This window comes from Pelodiscus sinensis, chromosome 22 (genome assembly GCF_052426305.1).
Source record: "Pelodiscus sinensis isolate ZL-2025 chromosome 22, ASM5242630v1, whole genome shotgun sequence".
NCBI lineage: Eukaryota > Metazoa > Chordata > Testudines > Trionychidae > Pelodiscus > Pelodiscus sinensis.
The window spans coordinates 14,243,509-14,260,202 of record NC_143073.1 but is presented as its reverse complement, the minus strand read 5'-3'; the positions used below and the strand labels follow the sequence as shown (position 1 = coordinate 14,260,202).

Below are 16,694 nucleotides of genomic sequence, written 5' to 3'. Positions count from 1 at the left end.
TGTAAACTTCTCGGCTACGCAGTATAGACAAAACAGCGCAGCATAGACATAGCCCTCAAGTGCTTCCCTGGGAAAAGGGGGGGCAGAGCACACACTTTGGGGACCTCTCACTAAAGAAGCCTTGGTTCTGTCAGTGATCGGAGATGCAGCATTTATCCGCTGCTGGTAAATAAAGTAGACTGCATGGAAACGAACACCCGCCTCCATCAATTCCTGCATCTATCTGGAACATACCCAGGGCTCTGAAATTTGACTAGCCAATTGGATCAAAAGGGGCAACAGTGTGAACTGAGCTTAGCCAATTGGATCAAGAGGGGCAACAGTGTGAACTGAGCTTTAGTGGTGCAGCTGTGATGTCCGAACAGGCCCAGAGTGGGAGAACCCATCCAGGCCTATTGTGTTTGTGTTCAATGCACACGAGCTGCCTTTGTGACCCTGGGGAAATCACTCCAATGGGGGCTGGGTAGGTACTTTCCCCAGAGAGGTCACCCAAGCAGATTGGACTGGCAGGCTCATACAGCCAGAAGGGATAATGATGAGCCCCAAGTCTGACCCACCTAGCCCAGTGATCCCTAAATGGTGCCAGTAACCTCTGGAGGGGCTGGAACCAGATGTCTGATCCCATGTAAAGGTCTTCAGGGTCCATTACTGAATTATCCACCTTGCTAAAACTGGACACTTTATTTCCAGTTTTGGGTCAATGGGGCAGATCCCAGCCGGTGTCAAGGAGTGTCTCTTATTGGAGCCAGTAGGGCCAGACACCAGCTCGTGTCAATGGAGTGACAATGATTTTCCTTGCCATGGACATGCCCTCTGGACCAGGGCAGAGATCCACCCTGTGAATCAGCTGAGCTATGCAGGGTCCCAAAGGGAGGAAGGAACATGCAAAGCAGCATATTTCAGGGCTCTTCCAATCCAGCCCCCCAAACTCTCCCCTACCTGCGCACTGGTGACAGCAGCAGGCCAGGCCAAGCTGCAGCAGATCATGGTGACGGACATGGTGCTCAGCCAGGGTCTGCAGTGTGGAGGGGACAGCTGATGGGTGACTCCCAGGGGAACGCTGCACCACGGCACAATGCAGAATTTCCCAGCGTTCCCTATTCAGCCCATGTAATTTCTGGCTGCCTTTAGGGGTCGGTTGGAGTCTGCGGAGCCAGCTCCCAGTGAGCAGAGCGCCCAGCCTGATGGGGCTGGAGGCTGCATGCTCTACCTTATCCTTATCCTTTTGCTGAGGTCTGGCAAAGAGGGAGGAAAGGCAGGTCTGCAACCACACCACGTCCACTGATGAGACACTGAAGATGATGGGGGCAGGAAAGACTGTGGGGGCGCTGGTGTCTGGGCCAGGCCATGCGCCACAGCTGCACTCAGTGGGGAGAGGGCTGCCGGTAGCTGGTCACTGCTCTCCATGCAGAGCGTTGCAGAATCCCTACCACCACCACCACGTAACCAGAACTGGGTTGTTTTAGGGGTTTCTTCACTCTACTCATGGAGAAATCATTTTTTCTGTTGTATTTTTGATACACTTGTTGACAGGTATTATGAAACAAATTGCCAAAATAATTGAAACCAGAATGATTATGTTCCTTTCATTGACAAAATATGCAGCAGCATTTGTAGTTTTTTTGGCACAGAATTCACCCAGGAGTAATTGAGGGGCAAGCAACCTCATGAATTCAGAGTTAGGGTTACCAGTTTGGATGCTGTTTACTTTCTGAACCTCAGCTTCTGCCAAACTCACATTTCTGAAAACAAGGACACTCATAAGGTTGCCCACATAACCTTAACTCTGCCCTCTTTCAGCCACTCTCATGTTCCCCCCAAAACACATCTTCACTGTGCTAACACCACGACTGAAATGTATGATCTGTTCATCTCTGTCTGCAATCCTTCAAAGCAGACCCCCAACGTCAGCTGGGCCTGACCAGACAATCCCAGGACAAGTCAAATGGGGAGTTGTGGTTACGCTGGCCATTACAATGCCAACCAACCCCCATTTTAAGATACCCACCTCCACCAACCCCTTAAAAAATCCAGACACTGCTCCAGTCCACTTCTCCACTCCCAACCCTGAAAGCCTTCACAGTAGGGCAGCTCATCTTCCCTTTTGATACTCCAAGCCCTGTGGGAGCTGAGATGGGTCCCTCCCAACTCCTCTCATGAGAGCGCCAAAGAGTTAATATAGTGAGTGCAGATGAGGCTCAAAGTTGGACTGGCTGATCTATATCCATGTTCCCTCCAATCTTTTGCATCCTTGTGGGACTATTTCCATCCATGTGTGGAATCAATTTTATGTGCACTGAAGCATGTGCACCACCCGTAGAAACACAGAACCTTGATGTGGGTGCTTTGCTAGTCATGTGGGCGGCATTACGATTTCCCTTGAATGGCTGCCCAAGTGCCCAGCTTATAGGCAACACTGATCTCCACCCAAATCCTGTGAACCCTGGAGCCTGTCCAAAGACACAACTTGTAATTTCTTTGTTCATTTTAATGAAATGGATAAAATAAATACAAAGAAAACCGCCACTCACTAAACCTAAACTATTCTTAACACCGCTCAGCTAGTTCTGTGCAAGTCTCTTGCAGCTTCCTATCCAAGGAAATTCTACAGCAGGTCACAGCTGGTGACTCAAATATCAGGAGAGCAGGGTCCCCCATCGCTTTCACTCCCAGTCACACCTGCTTCACTCCACCACGTCGTCATTATGGAACAATAAAAAATTAGCATCGTCATAATGGGGAAGAGCAGCCGACACTCTCTGCACGAACAATCCCAGCTCGGCAGGGAAAAGTCCAGAAGTGGTTTTGTCAATGGACAGAAACTGGCATTTAAACGTGGAATGTTTGGGATCCATTGGAATTCCCGAGCCAGGGCAGGACAGTCATCTGCAGCCCGATGGAGTCACAATCAGGATCCAATTATTTTCATTTTGTGGAAGCAGAAGGAAGCATATAGGGATGATAAATTCTGTCGTGGCTCAGAGGCGCCTGCGCTGCTGGAGTGAACAGGTAGAGTGGCGGTGATGGGGAAGGAGGGAGTTCCTCCGACTCATCACATGTCTTTCCAGTGTCACAGAGGCCGAAATGATAAATTTGTCCCACTTCTCCTCTTTGATCTACTGCAATGCATTTTACATCAGAAAAATGGTCACAAGCAAATGCCTGCTGCCAGCACAACCTGGACCAGCGTGAGCACAACTGGGAAAGAGACAAACTGTCACCAAAGGGGGAGCTTGCTGAATCTAAGAGTTGTTCTGTTAGTGGGGTGAGAAGATAACTGTGATTCTCAGGGCTTGTCTAGAGCAGGAACACTGGTACCAGTTAGGACAGGAGAAAGGGGAAGGTGCCGGCTAACCCCAATCAGTCTGCCTGGGGTATGTCAGCACTGCAAATATAATGGAAATATAATGGTGTGATCACATCACAGGAGGTACTTCTAGCCGGCCAATTCCACGGAAAATTCTAGAGAAGACAAAGCCCGGGGAGGCTGAGAGAACACGGTGATGCAAATGGTGTAAATAGCCCGAAAAGACACTGTGGGGGAATTGGTACGTTTTTAAAAAAAACAATTCTCTTCCCTCCCAAAGTTCGCTATGGTGTGTATGTAGTCTGTCAAATCATTCATGTCTAATAAGCTCTCCGCTCCAGATGAAACGTTTCCCGCACTCACAGCTTTCACAGGGCGCTCTCCTGTGTGGATCCTCTGATGAATAATAAGGTTTGAGCGCCAAGTGAACTGTTTGCCACACTCAGCGCATTCATATGGCCTCTCTCCTGTGTGCACCCTCTGATGTCTAAGAAGGGAAGAGCGCTCAGTGAACCTTTTCCCGCATGCGCTGCACTTATATGGTCTCTCTCCGGTGTGGATTTTCTGATGTTTAATAAGACCTGAGCTCTGAGTGAACATTTTCCCACACACAAAGCAGGTGTAGGGTCGCTCTCCTGTGTGCATTCTCTGATGATGAATGAGGCCTGAGCTCTGGGTGAAGGTTTTCCCGCACTCACTGCATTCATGGGGTCGCTCTCCTGTGTGGATTCTCCGATGATTAATCAGGGATGATCTCTGCGTGAACTTTTTCCCGCACTCGCAGCATTCATAGGGTCGCTCTCCTGTGTGCATTCTCTGATGGTGTAGGAGGCCTGAGCTGTGAGTGAACTTTTGCCCACACTCACAGCACTCATAGGGTTGCTCTCCTGTGTGGAGTCTCTGATGAATAAGAAGGGCTGATCTGTGAGTGAACTTTTTCCCGCACTCACTGCATTCATGGGGTCTCTCTCCTGTGTGGCCTGTCTGAGGTGCGACAGGGTCCGATTCCTTGCTGACATTTTCCCTGCCTGTGCAGCCTTTGTCAGATGGCTCTCCTGTGTGCAACCTCTGATGGTTACTAAGGTCTGATTTGAAAGTGAAGCTTTTCTTGCACTCACGGCATTCATACAGTCGCTCCCCTGTGTGGATCCTCTGATGTCTAAGGAGAGAGGAGCTCCGAGTGAAACTTTTCCCGCACTCACGGCACTCGTAGGGTCTCTCTTTTGTGTGGATTTTCTGATGTTCAGTAAGTTTTGAATTCTCCCTGAACTGTTTCCCGCACTCACTGCATGTGTACGGTCGCTCTCCCGTGTGGATCCTCTGATGTTTAAGAAGGGCTGAGCTACAAGTGAACTGCATCCCACACTCATGGCATTCATAGGGTTTTTCTCCTGTGTGCATCTTCTGATGTCTAGTAAGTGTTGAGCTCCGAGGGAAGCTTTTCCCGCACTCACCGCACACATAGGGTCTCTCTCCAGTATGGCTTGTCTGATGTTTGTTAAGGTTGGATTTGTCACTGAACTGTTTCCCGCACTCACTGCATGCATAGGGGCGCTCTCCAGTGTGGATCCTCTGATGTCTAATGAGGGTGGACTTCAGAGTGAAGTTTTTCCCACACTCCATGCATGTGTTTTTTTTCTCTCCGGTAGCTATTCTCTGCTGGGCTGCGGTTTCTGTGAGATCCTCATAGGTTCCCTGACTATTAATGTATATGCCCACTTCCTCACTGGGCTGCTTTCCCTGCTCCCTCTCTGGCCTGTGCTGACTCCCACAGGCTGCCCCCTGCACACGACGCCTGGACACATTCCCTTTGGAGCCTTGCGCTAATCCGCCAGGCTTTTCCACTCGCTCAGCATCTTCCTGCTGAGGGTTCAGCTCCTGGTTCTCACTCCCCATCTCAGCACCTGCTGGACAGAGAGAGAAACCTCAGAAACAGGGGGCGGGAAAGGGGAAAACAAACCAAAGTTCAAGCCAGAGAGACAGAGAAGCGTAAGAACAGAAGAATGGCCAGACTAGGGCCCAAAAGTCCATTAGCCCAGTATCTTGTCTTCCGCCAGTATGAATGACAGGTGCCTCAGAGAGAACGAACAGAACAGAGTGATCAAGTGATCCATCCCCTGTCACCCATTCCCAGCATCAGAGAAACAGAAGTAGCTGAAATCTGTTGAACTTTTTTCCTTAAGGGACAAAAGAGGGAAACTACCTTCTGCCTCCACATCCCAACAGGCAGGGAACTGCTGTCAGGTGTGAGGATGGGTCGGAAGCACGCACGACAGCTGCCCTGAGGATACCAGGTCTCCTCGGGACACTCCTGAACTCCAAGAGCTCACACGGCCTGTTCAGGGAGTCCCAGCTGTGTCCTTCAGCGCACTGGGAGTTCTTGAATTGTTTTAATGATCCCTCACCTGTGCAGGCACCTCTCGGGATCTCTCCATCCTCAGAGCCCTGGAGCTTCAAGACCCCTGGATCCTCCCCTCGTTCCAGCTGGGAGATTACATCAGGCTTGGGAACTGGACACTCTGCCCAAGGGAAAGAAAACAAGGGAGATCAGGGGAATTCACGGGATATTTGTCACAAAGAAGGTTCTATCAGTTTTATCTGTGGTTAGACGCTGCTAAGCCATAGCCCACTCACACACCCTATGCAGCTTTCTACAAAATCATCTTACTCCTGACAGTTTTTTTGCACACAGCTGGGAGTGAATCTCTGGTTCTAATTGTCCCCCAAATGACTGCAGTCAGTCAGCATTTATCTCAGCGAGTACACAGCCCCCATGGCCTCGCTGGGAAACCAAAGCGACTAACAGGAGGGTTTGGAATGCCACGGCAGCACAAGACTTGCTAGAGAGTCACTAACATGGAAATATGCATGGGCAGCAAGACTGAGTCCCTGTTCACGGGTAGAGGGTTTCTCGCAGTCTGCTATCACAGGAAGGGGTTGGCACAAGGGGATGTGCTGCAGCCACTCAGCCCAAACCACACTCATGAATCTGAGATGGAGCATGGCCTCAGAGAGCTTTCCGACAATGCAAGCTGTGCATAGCTCTGGCAGCTGTGGCTGGCTCCCATTCTGCGCTAGACTGGGAAGGGTTAACACTGCACTGTGGGCTGTGGAAAGCACGCCCACTAAGCCCTACTGGGCATGCTCCAAGTGTAGCCAGAGTATAAAAGGGAGCAGCTCAGCTGATTATGGGCTGACAGCCAAAGGGGAAGGATGCTCCCAGCAAGCTCCAACCCAGAAAACACAAGAGCCTCTGACAGTAGGAGCCAGGACCAGTTAGAAAAAGATAGAGACCCAGACACCAGTGGGCCTCCTGGAAAACCCAGAATTGCTGGAGCCTCCTGCACTGACAAGTCTGGAGATGCCTGGACCACGACTACCCAAGACACACTGAATTAGCCGGGAGGGGACGCCGGCTGCAGGGCCGAGACCAGGCAGTGTGTTGCATCTGAATCTCTGATGACTCAGTAACTGAGACCCCTGCCACTGACAGGGCCCAGGGCTGGGAACCCGTGGAGCAGGAAAGGCCTGGGTCCCTCTACCCTAGCTACCACCAGTGTTCCCTGTAAGCTGAGAGCTTAGGTGGCTGCCCAGAGAGATGTGAATGCTGCCCAGCTGTTTAGCAGAGTTCCCAGATGGCAAGCAGCATGTGTTTATATTTGATGGTGCACCTCTGCACATGCCTCAGTGCACTTACAATTTATTCCACACACTGAAGGAAAAAATTAGCAGAAACGTTGGCTGCCACCTGCCCATAAGTGGCGTCTGCTGTCCATAACGTTCACCACTAGGTCTCCTCACCTTTCAGATAAGGGCAACCTAGCTGATCCTGGCCACTAGACCTTACCACTGCGAGGAACTGGACAACCCCAATGATTCTGGACACTAGGCATTACTGCCAAGAGATAAGGTCTACCCTATAGACTCTGGCCATTCAGATTCTGGGACCTACAACAGCACAGTCAACTTATTCGCAGATAGAGAATATCCCCTTGATGAAAGGAGGATGGGGTGATCTACCCCATCACAAGGTGTGAAAAATCACTAACCAAATTGTTCCCAGAGCGATCTGCAGTGAGGACGGCAGTGTGCTAGTGTGCGTGTTGCTGGCATGTTGGGGTGATGCTGAGACGGGCAGAGTTAAGGCTGCATTGTGGGGAGTGGCGTGAATCTACCTGCATTTCCCCTTCTAAGAACTGAGGGGACAGGACTCCTTACCCAGCGAGGTCACATTCTCTGGCATGACAGCTCTGTAGGGGGCTCTCTGAGCAGGGTCCAGGAGAGCCCCCTCTTCCCTGGTGAAATGCACAGCCACTTCCTCGACGGGCACCGGCCCCTGAAAGAGCAAGAGCCCAACACTCAGCACCTGCTGCCCCACCAGCCATGGGGGAGATGAGCCAATCAAATGGAAGCTCTGGGAGGCTCATCATCTACGGAGTTTCAGCTCCCCAGTGCTTGGAAGAACTAGGGTGTCAATGTGAAGATGACTACATGATTAACCGATAATCATGTCGACTACATGCATTCCACCCCCTCCCCCAGATCAGAGGCAGCAAGGGTTGGGGAGTGGGAGCCGACGTCCGTGAGGAGCCGGCTTAAAATGTGAGTACTGCATCCGCCTGCTCTCCCCACTCCTGCACTGTTGCCTCTGCTTGAGAGGCAGCAGCACGAAGGGTGAGGGGTAGGCTGGAGCAATACGCACTGGGAGCTGGCTTTCTAACCAGCTGCCCACATGTATAGGCTCCTGCGGACCTGCTCTCCCCCCTTGCTGCCTCCTAATACAGAGGCCACAGCACGGGGGTGGCAGGGGGCTCCCTAGGAGTGGTGCTGAGTCAGAACAGCCAGACTGGGTCCGACCCAAGTTCCATGCGGCCCAAGATTCTGTTTGCTGACAGTGGCCAATGCCAGGTGCTCCAGAATGAACAGGACAGGGAATCATCAAGTGATCCCTCTCCTGCCCCCCCATTCCCAGCTGCTGACAAACAGGCTAGAAACATGACCCTGCCCATTCCGGCTAATAGCCACTGATGGACACATGCTGCATGAATCTATGTAATGGCAGAGCATCCAGGAAACACCCAGGCAAGGGGACAGAGAGCGAGTCCCGGATCTATCCCTGCAGATCCATCCCAGCCCTGCTAGCCGGATACTGATACAGGAGATGCAGCCCCTCGCAGGACCCAGGGACAATTCCCTGGTAGACCTACCAACAGCCTCCTCACTGCACAGAGCTCGAGGAGAGGGGCAGCTCCCCTGAGCCTCTCTGCTGAGGGCCCCCTTTATAGCTCCCAGCAGCCTCTTGTGGTCAGATCAGGCTCCAGCACAGGGAGTCTGGTCAGTTTCCCCAGTCCCACAGGTGGGTTGTTTCCTGTTTCCACCTCCACACTAGGGATGTTAAATTTAGATTAATTGGCTAAATGAGTAGTTGATGCAATTTGCACCAACTATTTGATTAGCTGATAGGACACCTCAGCCTCCTCAGGGCTGTTGCTACACTTCCAAGGCAAATGTGCTGCGGGGAGCACGGGGCCAACGGGGGACTCAAGCAGTCTCCCGCTGGCCCTGTGCTCCCCGCAGCATTTCAAAGCAGCAGCGCCGCATGGAGCCCGGGGTTAGCAGGGGATCAGCTGACCCCATGCTCCACACGTGCTGCCACTTTGAAGCACCCTCTTCTCTTCCCCCTGACTTTGCTGTCTCTTTCTAATAAAGGCAGCAAGGGGCGGGGGGAAGGGGGAGCGACTAGTTGGCTAGTGTGTTGACTAGCCAATAAGCATTTGCTTATCGGATAGTCGACTAGTCACATTCCTACTCCCAACCTCCTGGCTCTGTTCCTAGATTGAGAGCCACTAATTACACAAGCCCCAGCAAGTCTGTCGCACGCTGGCCTCCTGCCTGTCTCCACCCTTTCCTGTGGAGCTCCAAACCAGCCCAAATCCCCCCCCCCATCCCCGTCCATTTGCTGCTCTGCCCCTCCCACAGGAACCCCCTCTCCCAGTTCCTCCTACCTGAGCTGGCTCTTCTGCAGCCATTTCTCTACCCTGCGCGGGCTAGAGTGACACAGGACGTGGTTCTGCTGCCTGGCAGGGTGAGAGGGAGGTTTCAGAACAGGGTTTGTTACACTCACATCATGCTGCCCCCAGGCCCTGGGCTTCTGCCCAGCTGGGTGATCGGAGACAAGGGATCAGACAAGGGGAAGCAATGGGGGGGATGTCTACCAGCACCTGAGAGGGAAATGGCACAAGAGGGGCATGATGGGTGGATGATGAAACTTCCCTGCAAGGCGGGGGAGGTTAGCTCTCTGCACCCTCACTCTTCCCCCCCCCTCCTCATCTAACCACATCTGGCCTCTCCTCCTCTCCCCTTTTAGGTGTGGGGGGGGAGGGGGAGTCTGCAGGGGGGCGAGCAGGAACCTGCCAGGCTGGTGCAGGGAGGCCAGGTGGAAGGGACAAGAGGGACCATGCAAGTTGGAGGGGTCTCCAGAAGGGGGAAAGGAGAGCGAGGAGGGGGCAGGGGTTGAGGAGGGACCCAATGGTTGAGGGAAGTGGTCTGTTGAGGATGGGGGGAGGGGGGACTCTGGTGGGGACGAGGGGTCAAGGGGTTTGGCGGGGGGGGGGGTCTGTCGAGGATGGGGGTGAGGATGGGGGACATAAGGGGATTAGTGGGGGACTCTGGTAGGGATGGGGGGGTCGAGGAAGGGTTTGCCGGGGGGTGTCTGGCGAGGATGGGGGGCAAAGAGGGGGTTGGCGGGAAGGGGGCTCTGACGGGCGGGGGTCGAGGAGGAGGTTGGCGGGGGGGGGCGGGAGCGGCAGGCAGGACGAGTCTGCTGGGGGAACGAGGGACCCAGCCGCAGGTCTGGCGGGCGGGGGACGAGGCAAGACCTGATAAGGGGGGGGGGGGAGCACGGCCGGAGGGTCTCGACGGAGCGGGGCCGGGAGGAGACGTCAGGGCTCCCAACCCCCATAGGCCGCAATTACGCCCTTCCCCTCCCCCAACCGGGTCCCCCCCCCGCCGGGCCGGGCTGCAGCGCCGCGGGGCCCAGGCGGCTCCCCGGGGGCTCCCCCTCACCGGGGGCTGCGGCCGGGGCCGGCTCCCCGTGGAGAACGGGCCCCAGCGCCCGGCTGCCCCGCGTCCGATCTCCGGGCTTTGTTCTCCAGGCCCGGCCCCCCCTTCGCCTCCTCTGCCCGCTGCTCCTGCCCCTTCCTGTGTGCGCTGCACATACCGAGCCGGCTGCCTGCGCCTGCCCGCGGGGCTCGCCGCGGCGTCCGAGCGCCTCCGCCTCCGCCTCCGCCCCCGCGCGGCAGCGCCCCGAAAAGCAGCCGGGAAGGGAGGGAGACCGAGGCAGAGAGGAGCTTCTCGCACGGCCGCGGCTCCCATAGCGCCCGCAGATGTGGTCGCCTCCTCTCGAAAAGGATCGCTGGGCACTCAGAAAAGTTCAGAAAAGGGCAGCACAAATGATGAGGGGTTTTGGCTGCCATCTGAGGGGAGATTCATAAAACTGGGATTTTGCAGCTTGGAAAAGAGATGAGGAAGGGGGGACCTGATAGAAGTCTGTACACTCATGACGGGTGTGGAGAAAGTATGTTGTTTACTTGTTCCCATAACACAAGAACTAGGGGGTCACTCAGTGAAATTACTAGGTAGCAGGTTTAACACAAATACAAAGAAGTGTTTCTTCACACAACACTCAGGCAACCTGTGGAACTCCTTGCCAGAGGACGTTGGGATGACCAGAACTTTAAAACGCTTCAAAACAGAGCTAGATACATTCAGGAAGGATTGGTACATCAATGGCTATTAGCCAGGCTAAGCAGTGATGGGGTCCCTAGCCTCTGTTTGTCAGAGGCTGGGAATGGGTTACAGAGGATGGATCACTTGATGATTCGTTGCTCTGTTCATTCCTGCTGAGGCACCTGACATTGGCCACTGTCGGAAGACAGGACACTGGGCTAGATAGACCTTTGGTCTGACCCAGTATGGCCATTCTTAGACTGCTGCAATTTAAGCCCATTGTTTCTTTGTCCTATCCTCAGAGGTTAAGAAGAATAATTTTTCTCTCTCCTCCTTAAAACCATCTTTTAGCTACTTGAAAGCTGCTGTCCCCACTCTGTCTTTTCTCTTTCAAATTAAATAAATCCAATTTTTCCAGTCTTCCCTCATGGGTCATGTTTCCAGAGCTTTCATCATTTTATTGCTCTTCTCTGGACCTTTTCCAACTGGACACAATACTCCTGTTCAGGCCTAACCAGTGAGGAGTAGAGCAGAAGAATGACTTCTCGTGTCTTGCTCACAACATACATCTCAGCATGAGCTTTGCTTTTTTGCAGCAGTATCACACTGTTGACTCATAGTATGTGGTCCACTATGGCCCTTTGGTCCCTTTCTGAAGTACTCCCTCCTAGGCAGTCACTTTGCATGTGATGGAGAGGGCAGGAGACTGAATGATTTGAGTTTCTTGCCAAATCCTTGGTTTTGCTCAGGGTCAATTCCATACATCTCTGGCATAGAACCCTTTACCAAATGGCCCAGAGAACTCAGCAGTGCCAGTGAGGAGTGGCTTCCGCAATGCCATCAGTTTATTTCTTTAATCTGATATGACAGGTCTACATCAGGGACTAGAAATAGGCTTGGAGCAGAATCTCAATCGGCAGCTGGAGTTGGGATTTCTGTGCAGAAAGAGCTGGTTTTCTGCAGCTCTCTTTCTGCATCTCTGAAACAACAAGGAATCCTGTGGAACTTTAAAGACTAGCAGATTTATAGGGGCATACACTTTTGTGGGCAAAGAAGTAAGTCTGTGCTCACAAAAGTTTATGCCCAATAACTGTTGCAAGTGGGTCTTTACCCACAAAAACTTATGACCAAATAAATCTGTTGGTCTTTACAGTGCCACAGGCCTCCTCATTGTTTTGGCAGATATGTACTAAAATGGCTCCCCCTCTGATATATGCAACACTGAATTACTTTTGACACATGTGCAGCCCCCTCAACATCTCAGTGCAGCAAAACGACCACTTTGTTTCCTCCTGTCAACTCACAGGGCCATGGACGAACAGGATTATGGATTCGCTCCAACACAGAGTCGATTAGGGATCGTTTGTTTTATTAGTCTCGCTACGTCACTGCTACTACAGAGTTAATGTTGCTGAATTGTTGTTATACAGCTATTACAGAGTGCACATCAGCAAGCGCTACAGAGCAATGCATATAAGAGTAAAAGGCACTTGGAATGCTTATGTCCCTTCTACCGCAGGGAGTCCCGTCCCTGATCCTCGCTTCAAGGTCAATGTGGTCCAGCTGGGGGGGAATCCAGGGCACCTCTGAGGTCTGGGTTCCTTGTGAAACTCACAAGGCACGGGACTCCACACACTATTTAGATTACAGTTGTTTACCAGGTGTGCGCGTACTGACCCCACGCCACTCTTAGCATTCTCATGAAGTTGAAATCAAGGTCGATGTGATTTATTCCTCACTACATTCCCAGCTCAACTGCATGGGCTGCAGTCGATAAGGGCCATCTGGTGTTTGCATTTACAGGGATCAAGGCGGTACTAAACTGAGTACACCAAGGATGGAAAGTTCCATCCTGGCCCTCTGGGCTACAGGCTCCATGTATGGCTTCTTATATGACACCTCAACATCTGCCTAATCAGGGACAGTAGTTCCCACGATGTAGGATGTGCTAGGATTGAGTCAGGAGTATACTAGCTGGAAGTCCCTTATTATGGAATTCTCTCCGGAGATTGTCCAAGGTGATATTGATCAACACAACTGCCATTGATTCATCTGGTCCCTGACGTCTGGAACAGGGCCCTTCATTTTTAGTGGGTTTGGTCTAATATGCACGCCCCGCAAGCATCCCTGGATTACAGTCCTTCTCTTCAGGAGTGCACTTGAGGCTCAAAGACTGTCTTGGGGGTTAGATGAGATTGGGGGTACCACTGAGATTGGCGGGGAAAGGGAAACCTTATATTAAGGGGGAAAATCTATAAGAAAAGAGCTTGTGAATACAGATAGATATGGCAAAAGCTGTTTTAGTTGGCCCTCCACCGACCTGAAAGCTCTATAAACCGGCATTTCTGATTTTCCTGGAAAATCTGATTTATAGTCTGGTTGGCGTGGGGGCCAGTAGGCTCCTTACCTGGCTTTGCGTGACAGCTGCAACAGTGACACATCCCTGCAACTACAAAGCAGAGAAAGAACCATGAGGGCTCCCTGCACTACCCCCGCCCTAAGCATCGGTTCCACAGCACCCATTGGCCAGGATCAGTGGCCAATTGGAGCTACAGAGATAGGGCCTCTGGGCAAAGGCAACACACAGAGCCACCTGGCTGCACCTCTGTCTAAGATTAGTAGAGTCATTGTCTCTTGCTTGCAGGGAGCTGCCCAGCTATAAGAGCTACCCAGATCTGGTACCCCAAAACCTCTTCCATCCCCAGCCCAGAGCCCCCTCCTGCATCTCAAAGCCCTCATCTCTGGTCCCACTCTGGAGCCTGCACCCCCAGCCAGAGCACTCACCCCCTCTTGCACTTATTCTGGTTATTTCTTAACCAGAATATTTGACTAATTGGCCCTACCCATTACACGAGTATGTTAGATAATCTAGCTTTTACTGTAGATGTATATCTTTAGAGAGAGCATTATATTTATTTAAAACACTTCATAAGGCATACGTATAACATTCTCTCTAATGTTACGTGTTCAAACAGTGTGTTTTTTCTTACTGATTTACTTTCCTCATCTATTTAACATTATCATAGGCTGGTGGAATCCAGTTTGATTTCCTCCAGTTTAAATAAAATCTGTTACCGTTTTTAATTTTTTTGGACAACCAGTTATTTATATAATCTCTGGTTCCATTAAATAATCTTTTATGACTATGTAATCCCTCCCACAGATAAATTAGGGCACCAAGGAAGTCCAATGGGACAAGTGCAATCACTCAAAGAACGAGACTTTCCTGAGGGGTCCAGTTCAAAGGGTTGTAAATGGAGTTTGTATCTTTCACTGTTGGCAGAATAAAGATGGGTTTGTCTTTCAGGGGAACATGGTGAAGGGCTGAAAGAGGGCAGAGTTAAGATTGTGGGGGCAACATTAACATTCAGTTTCCTAGCTTGCAGAATCCAGTGGGGTGCTATCCCCATTTGCAGTCACTCGTTTGTCTCCCAAAATGGACAAAATATCTGGCCAGGACTTATCTCCAAAAGCCTGCTCCCTTTTTGCTGAATACCTTTAGCACAACTACTCCAACAAAGGCTTAAACCAATCGAATAGGCCCCTAACTCTAGAAAGTTTAATAACCCATTGACTTTTCTTCACCTATTAACCTCTCCCGCCCCATGCAAGTTCCAATTGAATGAGTGATGCATCTCAACCAATTTTATACTCCCATAATGTCATTTACTCTGAGCACACACTCAAGACATAAGATCAGGGCAGGAGTCAACCAACGCCCAGGCACTGTACATGGGCTGTGTCTTCATGGCAAGAATAAGTGAGGGTTTTACATCGCAATAGCTAACTCAAGCTAGCTAAGTCCATTGAAAATCCTAGAAGACATGAGGCCTGGAGGGTAGGGGTGTTAAATTTAGATTAATTGGCTAATCAAATAGTAATGCAATTTGCATTGACTAGTCGATAGGGAGCCTCCGCCTTTGAAGTGTAGCAAGAGCCGCAGGGCTGTTGTCACACTTCAAAGGTGCAAGTGCTGCAGGGAGCACGAGGCCAGTGGAGAACTCAAGCAATCCCTTGCCAGCCTTGTGCTCCCCATGGCATTTCAAAGTGGCAGCGTCGCATGGAGCCCGGGGTCAGCTGGGAACTCCCCCGATGATCCCGGGTTCCATGCAGCGCTGCTGCTTTGAAACACTGTATGCAAACCAGGGCCAGCTGGGAGTCCAGTCTTCAGCTGGCCCCGGGCTGCACATGGTATTTCAAAGTGGCAGACCCCGGGCTCCACACAGTGCTATCGCTTTGAAGCACCCCTTCCTCTCCCCGCCCCCTCCCATTGCTGCCTTTTTCTGATAAAGGCAGCAAGGGTGGGGAAGCAACTAATCAACTAGTGTGTCGACTATCCAATAAGCATCTGCTTATCAGTCGACTAGTTGTTCACAGCCTTGCTGGGTAGATTTAGCTAGTTGAGGTCACTCCTCTCTCTCCCATATGGGGCTGATGGATGTATCTGGTAGATGGCACGTGCACATACTCCCAAGACTTGAAGGATAATGGAGATGATAGACAGGACTGCAGGATTCACCCCAGAGAAGGGCAAGCTACAAAAGGAAAAAGCAGGCAACTCCCCTAGGACAGCTAAGTGAACATAGTGAACAAAAGGGGCAAACAACCCTAACAGTCACTTTGTGGGAATTAACAAAAGTCTTTGAGGACCATAAAAAAAAAGTCTTTTGCCAGCCCTAGACATGGTTTTCATAGTGTTTATCCCCCTTGCAGACTCTCCGATGATAAACAAGGGCTGAGCTCTGATGGAATGTTTTACCACACTCGGCACATATATAGGGACCTTCACCTGTATAGATCCTCTGATGTCTAATCAGGTTTGACCGCCAAGCAAAGGTTTTCTCGCACTGATAGCATTCGTAGGGTCTCTCTCCCGTATGAATGCGCTGGTGCATAATCAGGTTGGAACGCTGAGTGAAGGTTTTCCTGCACTCCTGGCATTCGTAGGGCATCTCTCTTGTATGGGTTCTCTGATACATCACAAGCGCTGAGCTGTCACTGAAGCTTTTTCCGCACTCACAGCATTCGTAGGGTCGCTCCCCAGTGTGGATTCTCTGATGCGTAATGAGGTGCGAGTTCCGAACAAAGGTTTCCTCGCACTCCCTGCATCTGTAGGGCCTCTCCCCTGTGTGAATTCTCTGATGTTGAATAAGGCCCAAGTGGCAACTTAAGTTTTTCCCACACTCAGTGCACATTTTTCTCTCTCCTGTGGGGAGTCTCTGCTGGGTTGTGGTTTCCTCAAGGTCCTTGTGAATCCCTTGACAATTCATGGATTTGCCCACTTTTTCACCTGACTGGTTTCCCTGCAGCCTCTCTGGCCTGTGCAGACTCTCACAAAGTTTTCCCTGCTCAAGGCTCCTGGACACATTCCCTTTGGAGCCTTGTGCTAATCCCCTATGTTGCTCCACTCGCTCGGCATCTTCCTGCTGAGGCTTCAGCTCCTGATTCTCACTCCCCATCTTAGCATCTGCTGGAACAGAGAGAGAAACCTCAGAAACAAGGCCAGCACACCCAGATAAATGCTGGAGAGAGAGGGGGGAACTAAATCGGGCACTGAATTCCCCCAAACTCTTCCCCACAGGGCAGAGAGGCAGGGATCATTTCTGCCTCCACATCCCTTCCAAACACACAGGGGGCAGTGAGATCAGTGAACCGTCTA

The 16,694-nt window shown here is 51.6% G+C and overlaps 2 protein-coding genes across 3 annotated transcripts; both read right to left on the bottom strand.

Annotated features, from left to right (window-relative positions):
* Positions 1–2,467: 2,467 nt before the first annotated feature.
* LOC149521823 (uncharacterized) lies at positions 2,468–10,528 on the bottom strand. Of its 2 annotated transcripts, none has more exons than XM_089772473.1 (5): positions 10,373–10,528; positions 9,313–9,384; positions 7,526–7,643; positions 5,713–5,826; positions 2,468–5,214 (listed from the first exon to the last, which is right to left on the bottom strand). In XM_089772473.1, the coding sequence occupies exons 2-5, from the start codon at positions 9,334–9,336 to the stop codon at positions 3,557–3,559; spliced, it is 1,914 nt and encodes a 637-aa protein (XP_089628599.1). In that variant the 5' UTR covers positions 9,337–9,384; positions 10,373–10,528; the 3' UTR covers positions 2,468–3,556. The 2 variants fall into 2 exon arrangements, with proteins under 2 accessions (XP_089628599.1, XP_089628600.1); XM_089772474.1 differs by having other exon boundaries at positions 2,468–5,211.
* A 5,183-nt stretch (positions 10,529–15,711) lies between these two features.
* LOC149521822 (uncharacterized) lies at positions 15,712–16,494 on the bottom strand. The gene has a single exon (XM_089772715.1). The coding sequence runs from the start codon at positions 16,492–16,494 to the stop codon at positions 15,712–15,714; it is 783 nt and encodes a 260-aa protein (XP_089628841.1).
* Positions 16,495–16,694: the final 200 nt, after the last annotated feature.

Excerpts from the sequence above, each read along its gene's own strand:
- LOC149521823 (XM_089772473.1), bottom strand. The coding sequence starts at position 9,336 with ATGGCTGCAGAAGAGCCAGCTCAG. Across the intron at positions 7,644-9,312 it reads CTGCAGAAGAGCCAGCTCAG|GGGCCGGTGCCCGTCGAGGA; the intron begins GTAGGAGGAACT and ends TTGCTCTTTCAG. Across the intron at positions 5,215-5,712 it reads CCCGAGAGGTGCCTGCACAG|CAGGTGCTGAGATGGGGAGT; the intron begins GTGAGGGATCAT and ends CTCTCTGTCCAG.
- LOC149521822 (XM_089772715.1), bottom strand. The coding sequence starts at position 16,494 with ATGGGGAGTGAGAATCAGGAGCTGAAGCCTCAGCAGGAAGATGCCGAG.